Source organism: Pinus tabuliformis, chromosome 1_1, assembly GCF_031772625.1.
Source record: "Pinus tabuliformis cultivar Carrire ecotype Pingquan chromosome 1_1, CPIR1, whole genome shotgun sequence".
Taxonomy (NCBI): Eukaryota; Viridiplantae; Streptophyta; class Pinopsida; order Pinales; family Pinaceae; genus Pinus; species Pinus tabuliformis.
This window is the reverse complement of record NC_142297.1, coordinates 764,525,863-764,538,315: the sequence shown is the minus strand read 5'-3', so window position 1 is coordinate 764,538,315 and position 12,453 is coordinate 764,525,863. Positions and strand designations below refer to the sequence as shown.

The 12,453-nt window shown below is 38.9% G+C and overlaps 1 protein-coding gene across 1 annotated transcript in view; it reads right to left on the bottom strand.

Annotated features, from left to right (window-relative positions):
* Nucleotides 1-258: 258 nt before the first annotated feature.
* LOC149216267 (uncharacterized) overlaps nucleotides 259-12,453 on the bottom strand; it is a 181,941-nt gene continuing 169,746 nt past the window's right edge. The window contains exons 17-18 of the mRNA XM_089392761.1: nucleotides 1,160-1,280; nucleotides 259-1,044 (exon numbers count right to left, since the gene is read on the bottom strand). Coding sequence (XP_089248887.1) covers nucleotides 880-1,044; nucleotides 1,160-1,280 — 286 coding nt within the window. The 3' untranslated portion in view covers nucleotides 259-879. The remainder of the gene's footprint in view (nucleotides 1,045-1,159; nucleotides 1,281-12,453) is intronic.

Here is a 12,453-nt window from a genome sequence, read left to right as displayed (position 1 = left end):
TTGAAAGGAACACCTCTTGAAAGTTGAGACTATGAAATGTAAACAAACAATATAAAGCTCTATAATGAACGCTGCAGTACTGATCCCACTTATGCTTTGCTGCCTATAACTCTCTGGTTCATATGAATAAAAATCCGACAATCTCAGGATATACTATAAGTAGAACACAAAGTCACGTGATTACCAGCATGTAGTTTGCTACACAGTATCATAAGCTTAATTACAGGAAACATGGTCTGAAATAATGAAATACAAAGAAACAACATAAAACTAAATGATTTCCATTATTAAATGATTCAAGTGCTACCTTTCTCACTATACCTTCTTCGTTGAAATGCATAGAATCCGGCATTGTGATTTTTTTTCTCTAGCATGTAGTTACTTACGAATGATCTACACCACGCAGCGTGTTATTAAAACTCCATTCGCTCTAAAGACAAGCCAGAATGGAGATGAAACAAAGCAATAGTCAAAAAGTTTCAAATGGTGGAGTCCAAACCCGAGACACATCGTTGGGTCTAAATTACATTATTTGTACGAATTATGAAATACACATGAATCTGCTATATGCTGTAAAGATTTACAAAGGAATATTGTTTGAAGCTTAATGGCGCACATCTCTCTTACGGCCGTGGTTTGTAATATGTATGCCCTGAAACCATGAGGTACTTTGAATGCAAGGGGGAAGGTTTGATCTCAAGCTCCTCATTCAGTAGAATCAATCTAAAGAAATCCACTTCAAGCCTCAACAGAAGTGTAGTCAGATCTCCAACCATGTGTCTTCTCTATAAATGAGATGTAAACGCTGAGCCTTTAAGTTGAGAAACTGCCCCCTGCAATTCAATCACACGGATATGCTTCCACAGAAGCCAGTATTCATCATACAAACTTTGATTCTTCATTATTTCCCAAATCACCCACATCTGAAAACTCGGTTGAGTCACCTCGAACCAAATGCGAATTGCTATGCGCAGTTGAAGGTGAGTCTACGCTACTAGCTACGCCAGATTGGGATGCCGAAGGATCAAATTTGCCTGACTTCATCTGTACAAAACAGAATATCAAATTTTACTACCAGGATACAACGCTACACAAGTCATAATCAAAAGGATAACTATCCCCACAACATATTCCAAATGGTTCAGAAAGAACCACGTACCTTGTTCTTATCACGCCAGGCAAGCCCAAATGGACGGGAAAGTAAACCTGGTTTCTTTGGAGACATTTCCTGTTGGACTTCCCGATTATTATGTCTAGGTGAAGCATCGTTACCTACAACTCTGCAAAAGTACACAAGTTACAAATGAAAGCAAAAATGGAAAATCATTCAGAAGGGATTTTCAAAATTAGTTACAATCTAATTTAGAGTCCAAACATGAGGGAGATGATAGAACATGGTAGATTATTCTTCTTTAGACGAAGTTGCATTGTACTAAATTCTACAGTTGTTTCTAACATAACATGAGCATTTGTAGGACTAATATTCTCCATGATACTGGCATAACATCAGAACATCAAACGAAAGAAAAGCAGAACAAAGAAAAGTCAGTTTTTGTTCAACCCCTCGAATTCATACATTAACAAACATATTGCTCACAAGACATTTTCATTAATTGGTGTGTGTGTGTGTATATATATATATATATTCTAAGGATGCTGAGCTATGGTCAAGACCATTCCTACACCGACTCAACTTATACTCAGCCTGTGTGTGGATTCTTTCAAGGCCCATATTCTGAATTCCTTAAAGCTGCCTTGAATTTGGCCCATGGTCCATTCAAGTCATCAAAACCACAACCAGTGGCATCAGCACATGAATTGATTCTGAAATTTGTTAACTTTAGAGAAGCTTTGTATATTTTTTGTAGCTCGCGCAGGTACTTTTGCACAGGCCTAAGAGCCTAGGTGTGTAGAAGTAGCCCACAAAATCTCCATAGGATACTTGCTCTAGGTTGAGCAAATTGCTTTGTAACTTAGGAAAATGCTCATAAGTATTATGTTGGTTCATTGAACTAAAGCAACTTAGAAGAGTAAAGTGATTTAATTCAGTGATTTTGTTTTAATCTCAACCGTTGATCTCAGGTGTGGCAAATATAATCTCAGCCGTTAATCACTTTGGAATTAGGGTTAGGGACTTAGCTCAATGTAATGTTATAAAAGAGAGGCTAGAGGGAAGGACAAGACAAACCACGCAGCAGCACTAGCCTCAAGAGGAGGAGCGTAATACTCCATAGTGTTGTGACCAAGGAAGTATGGGAGACCCAAGGGAGCCTAAAGATTTAGATCTACCAAGGAGACCAAGCACCGATCTAGGGAAAATCTGTCGGATCAGATTAAAGGCATTTATATTTTTTGTATTTTCTCAGTTGGGCCATTTTCGCAAGAGAGGAGCCCAAGTAAGTTCCCAGGTTTTTTTAATGTAGAACTGTCATTGAGAAGAATATGTTTTTGTCATTGTCATTGAGATCAACATATTTGCTTCCACTAAATTTTATTGTGTTAGGAACCTAGCTAGACTTTCCCGCTAGGAATTTAAGTTTTGGTGTTACATTTGCAAAAATCTAACAAGATTCACATGCAAAGTCATGAGATACAAACTCATGAAAAATGCGAGCAAGAAAGAACTATATTAATATGCAATTAAATGTACACAATATTTAACAAGTGTTTATCATCTTGTTTGAAAGCTAATAATGTTTAAAATGGACTCCATGTATTTAATTAACTACATAACATTGCAACTTCGTCATATGTTAGGTCACTATCCTTTAAATCGAGTCTTTGTGTTACTACAATGTCCTCCCTCAACACATAAATAAAATTTCCCAATTCCTATGAACCCTTGACACAAAATTTCAAACTTTTCAAAGAACGCGACAAAATAATCGAAAGACAATTGCAACCTTTTAATTAGTTTTGATAGGGGCTTTGAAAACAATTTAAAGCTTAAAACTTCAGAAATTTTAAACAAATCCTTTTTTAAAATACTTTAACAAAGCCTGGGTATTGGACATAAGTCTATCTGAAGAAGGATTTCTTCATTTTGGCTTGCAACTTATGTTGGCAAAGGAAGTCCAAACCGTGTGGACATTTTGCAAATGATTTGATCTAGACTTACGTGAAAACCAAAATATCATCCAAGTAAACCACTACAAACATACCAAGATGTGATCAGAAGACGTCACTGATGATCTTCATGAAAGTGGGAGGTGACCAAACATTAAGAACTATATTCTTGTAAGAAACACTGAGAGGGGGGTGAATTAGTATTTTATTATTTTTAACTAATTTTATCTTTAAAACATTTGATGCCATAAATCATGATACATACATCTTCACATAAGAAACACTTTTAAAAAAAATCTTTGAAAATATTTTGTAAACTTCCTTGCACAAACTACAAAGTAAACACCAACTTACAACTTTCGCAGGCACAAACTTACGAGACATTTCATTCCCCTAGTTGAGCACCAACTCGGCAAATGTACGCACCAACCTAAGGGAGACACCAATCACCCCCATCTTGTTGAGTTTCTAGAGATCATCTTATTTGATAATTACTTCATATGATTTCTTAATTTATTCTTTTATTCGTTCAATTTCATCATAAAGCAATTACACTAGAGATCTTCATCCATAGACATTACCAAGATGTGATCAGAAGACGTCATTGGTGATCTTCATGAAAGTGGGAGGTGAATTAGTGAAAGCCCAAAGACATGACCAAACACTGAGAGCTATATTCTTGTAAGAAACCCTGAGAGGGGGGCTGAATTTTTATTTTATCATTTTTAACTATTTTTATATTTAAAAAATTTGATGCACATAAATCATGGTACATAGATCTTCACATAAGAAACACTCGTAAAAAAATTCTTTGAAAATATTTTGTAAACTTCCTTGCACAAAGTAAACACCAACTTACAAATTTCGCAGGCACCAACCTACAAGACATTTCATTCCCCTAGCTGAGCACCAACTCAACAAATGTAGGCACCAACCTACGGGATACACCAATCCCCCCAACTTGTTGAGTTTCTAGAGATCATCTTATCTGATAATTACTTCATATGATTACTTAATTTAATCTTTTATTCCTTCAATTTCATCATAAAGAAATCACACTGAAGATCTTCAACCATAGACATTAGGATGATAAGGAAACACCCAAATCAAGAACACAACCATTTACCCTAGGAAAACCCACATGGGGTAAAAACCTAGCAACCTTTTCCTTAGAGAAGTCATCAAGTTCATCAGCAATACATCAGCCAAATAAAATATCAAACAGGCCAACTATATAGCTAGGTCAAACCTAGGCCAAACTGCCTCCTAGTCAAGTGAAGCATGATCCTGCAACCGATCCATCTGCAACTAATGATTCTATCTTGCAATTTATATTTATTACTAAAGATAGGTCTTTCCTTTTCAGCAAAAAATACGCCTCAAATAAACTTCTTTACTGCCTCAGATTCGTCTCCTTTTTAGACTTAGAGCCACCTCTTGATTCAACCTCAAATTAGGCTCTTCACTTGTCTCATACTAGACTCCTTTCTTGCCTTGGACCTTCACTTACCTTAGTCTTTTGCTTTCCTCAAACAGAACTGAATTTTTTGCTTGGAGGGAGGTTGAATGGTACATATTTATAGTCTTTTGCTGCACCAAAATGGGTGCCTCTTATGTTGAAGCTGACTTGAACTCTTGAAGGGGGTGACTCGACTAGGAGAAGGCCAACTTAGCTTCTTTTGAAGCCAAAAATTCTAATTTTAAGAATTCAAATTTTCTTCTTTTGAATAGAGCATGAAGGACATGCCTTACAAAGCTTTTCTTTATTGTAAATACATCAAAATCAAAAATATAAATTATAAAGACTGACCATAGCTACAAAATTCAACACAGTTGAGCACCAACTCAATAAATTGTAAGCACCAATCTACATCTTCAAGTTGTTCCTTGAATCTATCATCAGTAGCTACTAGTCCTCAGCAAATTCTTTAATGAGTTGTCATCTAACTATGCAACCCTTAGGTTTTCACCTTGAAGCTTGATCACAACCACTTGACCTATATACCTTAACTTAATGTTCTTCAACTTGGCTTCTTAACTTGACTCTTTAGACTTGATCTCCTACATGCCAATTCTTTGTATATGACCCAAAAGAGGTATGCCCATTTGATACTTCACTTTCCTCAACTCTTGTTATTCATTGTTCGACTATCACTACTTAGGCGATTGTCATCATGCTACTGTCATGAAGGGCTCCCATAGCCGAATGTGATCCAAGAGTTTGGGCACATCAAGGATCATGCCCCTAGTATGTAGTCCTCCTGACTACAACTCGATGTCTCCCCACCTCTTCTCTAGAGATGCATGAGCACTCACAGCACAATCGTCATCATACTCGACCGCTTTCTTCGCCTTAACTAGAGTTGCCTTTGAATCGGAAGCCTCTCCTTTGTTTTTCTTCCTAGGACAAGGGGATGCATAATGTCCCAGCTCCCCACAATGGAAGCACTTAACCTTGGAGATGTCCTTCTTCTTCCTCTTCCCTTGTTGTCCCGCAGATGCTAGAGCTGCATCCTCCTCCTCTTTCTTGACTCGAGCTCCCTTACCACTACTCCCTGCTTTGGTCATCCTCCTATTTCATCCTGTCGAAGAGCTGCCCACATTTCTTCCCAACCAAGAAGAGTAGCCTTGCCCAAAATACCTTGGACAAATGTTTCCCACGCCTCGAAGACTGCATTCAGGGCAGTCATGATCATAAACTCTGGATCCGACGTAGACCCCACAGAAATAAGCTGGTCGTGAATCTCCTGCAACTTGAGAAGGAATGGATCTATCTGCTCTCCCTTCTACATTTTATATGACTGCAGTTGATTCTCCAATAGCATCTTCCACTACCGAAGAGCTCTGGTATAAGGTGGTCAGGGTGTCCCACATCTCCTTTGTTGTGTTCTTCTCAGCAATATGTGGTATGACATGATCTTTGACCCCGTCAAGGATCATGCATTTCGCCCTCACCATTTCATCCTCATACTTCTCGTTCTCAGTTGGGTCAGCTGGGATAGCCACAGTTTTCAAGGCAAAGTCCTTGATGCAATGTCGATCTAGGACTGCCAGGATCCTAGTCTTCCATATGACAAAGTTGGAAGCCTCGTCCAACTTGTCCTGATCCCTTAGTCCGTTCATTGCCATTTCAACTCCTCTTCTGGACTCCCTCTGAGTCTCGACTCCCCTCTTGGAAATCTCCCTCTAAGTCCTTATTTCCCTCCTGGAATTCTCTGGCCAGCTGTCAAACCGCTCCTCTCCAATCCTCCTTGCAACTGCAACTCGGATCTGGATTCCTTGGCTAGAAATCCATCGAGGTAGTGATTCCCTCTACCTTGGCTCTGTCTCCAGAGACGCTGTTATGCTTTGACAGAAACAACGTCCCACCAACTCCTCAAATCACAATCTGCCCACAGCTCCCCAAGCCCCGACAACTAAAGAAACTGAGCCCTTCAGGCTCTACGCAATCCCGGCAAAGGTTGAATCTGCTCCTCCTAGCCACAGCGTCGATCCTTCCTGGCTGAGAAAGATGATTGGGCACTGTGTAGGTCTGATCTGCCCCTCTCTGCCTCTACATTGGCCCTCCTCCTAGCTCGAAATGATGACGCAGGCTCTGCGTCACTTCTTCTCTTGTTGCTTCTGCTCTAGAACAGCGTTGTCTCTTAGGACAACTGCTACTGCTGCAAATTTCAGATTTATGTTGGTGCCTTCAGTCCTCTTGTGATCTGCAATACTCTGATACCATGTAGAAATTTCTAAGTCTGACACATGAGAAATCCCTATTGCATTATTTGGTTTATTATCTCCTACTTGTTTTTTTCATTAACAAGTTATTTATAAATATAAATAACGAAATAAACACAAATGCAACCTTAACACATATACAGATCAACAACTAAAATAACTGAGACAATCACACAAGGGGCACCGTTATTTTTAGATAATCGTCCCCAGAAAAACCCAATGCAGGAAAACCGATGCAGCAGACATGAGGGTTTTATTATTATGCAGTTTTTCAGAATACAACTAGGTTGCTAGAAATGACTCACCCTTCAGAGAATTTCCTTGGCAGAAGCATCTCTCCTCAAAGACAGATATTCTGACTGATTAGCAACCGGATGATTGATCCCACAACAACTTCGACAGTTCTTTAGTTGGACAGCGAAAGCTACTCCAAGCTTCTCTCTAGAACTGCGTCACCCTCCAGGGACTATGTCACCCTCTTCTTCTCTGCATCTTCCTCTCAAATCTTAGTCTGCCCCACGAAAGTACCTCAGTGTTGCCTCTTCAGCCCAGTGTCAGCTCTACTAGCCTTTGGGCAGCCTCTACTGCTTCTGCATAAACCTCTTGGCCCTCTGCGTCACCTGCGTTGGCATCCTCAGCCTCTGCGTCAGTCCTGGTTTCCTCTGTGTCAGCCTTCCAAGGCTCTACACTATCTCTCCGACACTTTCTCTGCCTCTTTGATATGTATTCTCGGCCCTCTACCGAACTGCCCCAGAAAATCGAATTCTTAATCAACTTAGTGTATCTCCAACTGAACCTCAAGCCTCCTATTATACTTTTCGTGTTGACGATTCAATGGTCGAGATTAAGTCCCTAATCAACGGCCTAGGATTAGATTTGGCTTGATCCTCGTCATTTAGATCTTTCTCACCCATTTTATATTAATACACATTCATATTTTAATTTTCCTAAGTTTATACTTAGGAACCTCATTAAAAATATTAATTATTTTAATATCTCTCCATTTGGGTGGAATTTCCCCAAACAATTGATGGGTCTTAGTGATCTCATGTGCCTTAGCCTCTCCACCAATTTTCATGGCTAGAGCACATCTGATGCTACCATAAATCAACAAAAACCTCTCCCACTTGAGAAGAAAACCCGAGCAAATTCTTCTTCTTATAGAAACTTCAATTGACGAATACCATGACCAGGACCCTTGACCTATTTACCACTCCAAGACAAAGACACCAAATTCTTCTTCATGCTCCTCTTTCCAGCCCAAGACAATACTTGATCCAATTGCTTGCCTTCTTTGTACTTTTGCTATAGTTCAGATTGTCGGTCCTTGGTTCAGCACTGCACTCCTTGTCTCTATTTCAAGAACCCTAGCACATGTGTTTGACCAACTTTGACCCTTTATCTTCCTTGCTCTAGAAGGATACTTTCCTACTTCAACTCGACTACTTATTAGCTTGACTTCTTCCTGAATTCGGTTTTCTTGAAGGTCTGCAATATTTTCAATCTTCTTCTTGCAATCTTCAGGTCTACAATATCACATGTGTGGAAGTTATTTTGGCCCGAAAACCATCCCAGAACAAGACTAAAGGACCTCGTTTCTCTTTCCCTTCTCCTCGTTGGTTATAGGGCTTCTTTTAGATGACCTTCACGCTTCTTGCTTCAGACCATTGACCGAAAATCATGCTCTGAAATGAGGCCGAGCTACCTATTTATAGTTGTTGCCCGTGATAATAAGTTGACTGACATGTATGTGAGTCGACGTGTCCTTTGGTGAAGATCTTTTATTCAATCTTGAAGCCGACTTGAAGGAGTTTATTGAGCTTGTCTTGGAAGGCTATTTGACACTTTCATTGACTCATATACAAATGTAACATGTCCAAGAAGGGTCCTTCATACATGACATTGACTCTCTTTGACTTTACGACCAATCCTAAGGGCTCACAATGGGAGCCATTACTAAAAATAAATTTCCTTGCTCATGAGAACCATGAGACAAGCATTACAGTAATAATTTTATTTTTCTTCTTTACATCATTTACATAAATCATAATTACATGTCATTATGAAGATCGATCCTAGTTACATATTCAAACACTCCCTCTTAACTAGGGAGGTATTCATAATGGTACTTAGTCATTCTTAATCTGAAGAATTCTCATAAGAAGAGTCGGATTGGTAACCCATCTGTTTAGCATCATATCGACTAGGATTGTCACATAGCAAGGCCTTGACAAACAATGCTATCTCTCCACGAGATTTGAGCCCAATGCTAGCGAGACCAATGATGTATATACACACCTCATCATTGTCTCTCTCGGAACATACCCCACCCAGGTTCTCAAGGTGTGTTCCACCAGGACTATTCTTATCTTGGATTCCCAGTGCTCAAGGAATATCGGTCCTCTATGACTACTCCTATCTTGGATGCCCTAACTCATCCTCAAAGAGCATCGGACACCAGATGTTTACCCAATCGTCCATTTTGTCTTCCCAGGTGAAGATAAGAATGATGTGTCTATCTCTCCCTCTTAATTAGGGAGGAAATGTCTATTCCAATAAAGGAATGTACTCATTCCTACGGAAGGAATGTACCTAAGCTCCCTTTTAGCTTAGGAATTTTTGCTTCTAATTTTCTTCCAAGTAAGAAACTTGTCTCTAGGCTTCCTCTTAGTTAGGGACCTACAGCGGCTCCTCAGGTGCAGATGACGTGACAAGCAACAGCTTGAAGAACTCTTCACGATGTCATGAACTTCTTTTCGTTATTTAGGAGTCTTCATGTTTTTGGGACTTCTTCATAAGGCACAAACCATCCATCACTTTCATCCATGAGGCAGTGATGTCATCATCGGAAAGTGATCCATCATTTCATATATGGCCTTCCTTCATGCCATGTTGCCTTCTTCATGCCATGTCTCCTTAAGGATCTTTCGTCCCATTACTTGGGCATCGGTGGTGGAAGATATCCATAGATCTTCCTTAATAGCCCTGCATAAGCCCATCTAGATATTATTCAAAAAGAAATGAACATTAAAATCAAAGTTACCTTTGTGATGGTCTTTCAACATGACATCTTCTATTTTGCATCAACATCCTGCATACATATCGACACATCTCCCAAAGATATATATGTTGTCAAGGGTCTCTTTCTTTTTCCAGACTCCATTAGAGTCTTCATATCTTTCATGGAGATATCCTAGTCAAATCTTCTTAGTCTTTGGATGTTGGTCGTCTTTTTCCATGATAACATATCCCACGATCTCTTCCTTCCTTTCTTCATATATTTCATTCCCAAGAATTTCCAATCAAAATTCCTCCAGTTGTTGTCAACCACCTCGTATTATATAAAAGGACATATTATGTTGATTCCATCTACACAATGTGTGACTCATGCCTTCTTGCATCCTTTCAGAGGAGATCATTTTTATTTTGATCATGCTCTCAAGATAGAGCATTGATCCATGTTCCCTGCAACCATATGACATGACTTTTCAATATTGAATTTATGCATACATATCCCATTTTTCCTTTGGGTCATCCAGACTTCTTATAGCAGCTTCCTTGATTGTAAAAGATTCAATCCCTTGCTCTGCATATTTTATGTCATCATACCATCATCCCATGAATTCCACAAGTTTGGAATTCTTGATGAAACACTTGCTTCCTCTCTTGATCGGTGAACCTTCTAATGAAGATTCCATTAGAGAATCTTGAGGATCTAGAGTATCCCCATCTAGTAGATGTTTCCTTTTGACTGATGTATGATGAGCTTTGACCTGGATGACCTTTTCCCTTTCCATAAGTGCCACTTATGTTTCCAATGAGGTTCGTAAGAGTTATATCCTTCATTGTTGATTGCCATAGATTCCAACAATCTTTCATGCTTCTCTATGATGATGTCTCAAGCTCTTGCATTCAATGCTTCTATGATGTCTTAATGCACCCTATTATTTTTCTTAGTGAATCATGATAGCCATATCTTACAATAGAAGGCCTAGGAACTTGAAAAAGAACATATGTGAGGAGGACCATCTCAATCATAATAGAGATCTCTTACTTCCTCTTTCTTTGACTTCTTCTTTTCAGCTTCCTCCACTTCTTTGGTGATGTGGGCTTCTTCTCTTCCTCTTTTGTTATTGTCCTTCTTGATCTTCGAACAATCTCTTTTGTAGTGCCCATATTCTTGACACCCATAGCATTGAATCTTAGCCATGTCCATTTTCTTTTTCCGAGAACCAGACCTCCCACATTTTCCCTTTCTTCTTGTCATTGTAGCATAAGCTTGTTTTTCTCACCTACTCCCACATCAAATTTGGCCTTCAGTCTAGGTTCTTCAATATTGTATAGTGACAATACATCCTAGAATGGAGTAGCTGCCTTCTTCCCATAAATACTTGAAGTAAAGTTACCCCACTCCTCTCGTAGTGCATTTAGTACAACTGTAGTCATTTCTCTATCAGACATGACTTCTCCCAAATCTTGTAGTTGATCCCGAATCTCAAATATCCTCATAAAGTATGAGGCTATTCCATCTTCCCTCGACATCTTCAACTTGTAGAGTTCTTTCCTTAATGAGATGGCTTCTCCAACAGTGCTTATGGAATACAACTCTACCAATTTGTCATAGATTTCTTTTGAAGTTTCGAATTTTGATACATATGGGATGAGGGGATCCTTGATGGATTCTATAAAAATCAATTGAGCCCTAACTTCCCCTTTCATATACTTTGCAAGAGCTTGAGCATCTTCCTTTCTTGGTTTTGTGGTAGACCCTTTGGCATGTTCCATCACCTCATTTTCAATGAGATTCATATCTGTCCTTTTCTTCCATGCAAGATAGTTTGAAGCCCCGAGCAATTTGTTGCTTTCCTTGCAAAAAGGCAATTTGACAGATTCATATATGGACATAAATATACTTACTTGATAGAATGTTCCTTCTTCTTGTTGTTTTCTTGATGTTGATGATGATATAGAGAATAGAAAACTTATCCTCGATGACGATAGTTTTCTTCAATATGATCCTTGATCCCACAGAGAGGGAGATCCCTTAGGATCCTTTGATGGAGTCTTGTTGAAGTAGATCAATGATGTCTTCAATAGTAAGGTCTTGCTTCAATGACAGAGAGATCGCCTTAAAATCTTGATGACAATGTCTTTTGATATAGCTTTCTTTGGATGAGTAGTTTTTCAAAATACTTCAACTTCAAAATGATTGAGAGCATATCACAGCAACGATGATATATCTTGATCATGAAGTGCTTTTCTTCGAAGAATAAATTTCAAGCTTATGTTGATTCGTAGATCTCTTCAGCTTGAGTAGATGTAGGGTTTTGGCCTTCTTTTCTTGATGACAATCCCAATACTTCTTTGATCTAGAGTTATGATGCTTCCTTTGTAGATCTTGACTTCATGATGATCTTTGCTTTGATGCCTTCCTCGAGATTTGATCCTTGAGTATCCCTTAATAAGGTGCCCTGCCTTGACTTTGTTATCTTAGCTTTGATACCATGTTGAGAAATCTATGGCATCAAGATTAAGTGATTTCTCTTCTATTGATAACTGCTTGTGAATTTTTTTACTTCTTAGATTGGGATCTCCTTCTACTTAGGTTATTATAGAGTTATTCTTCATCAAACAGCTACCAATGCATAAACCATAAAGAGA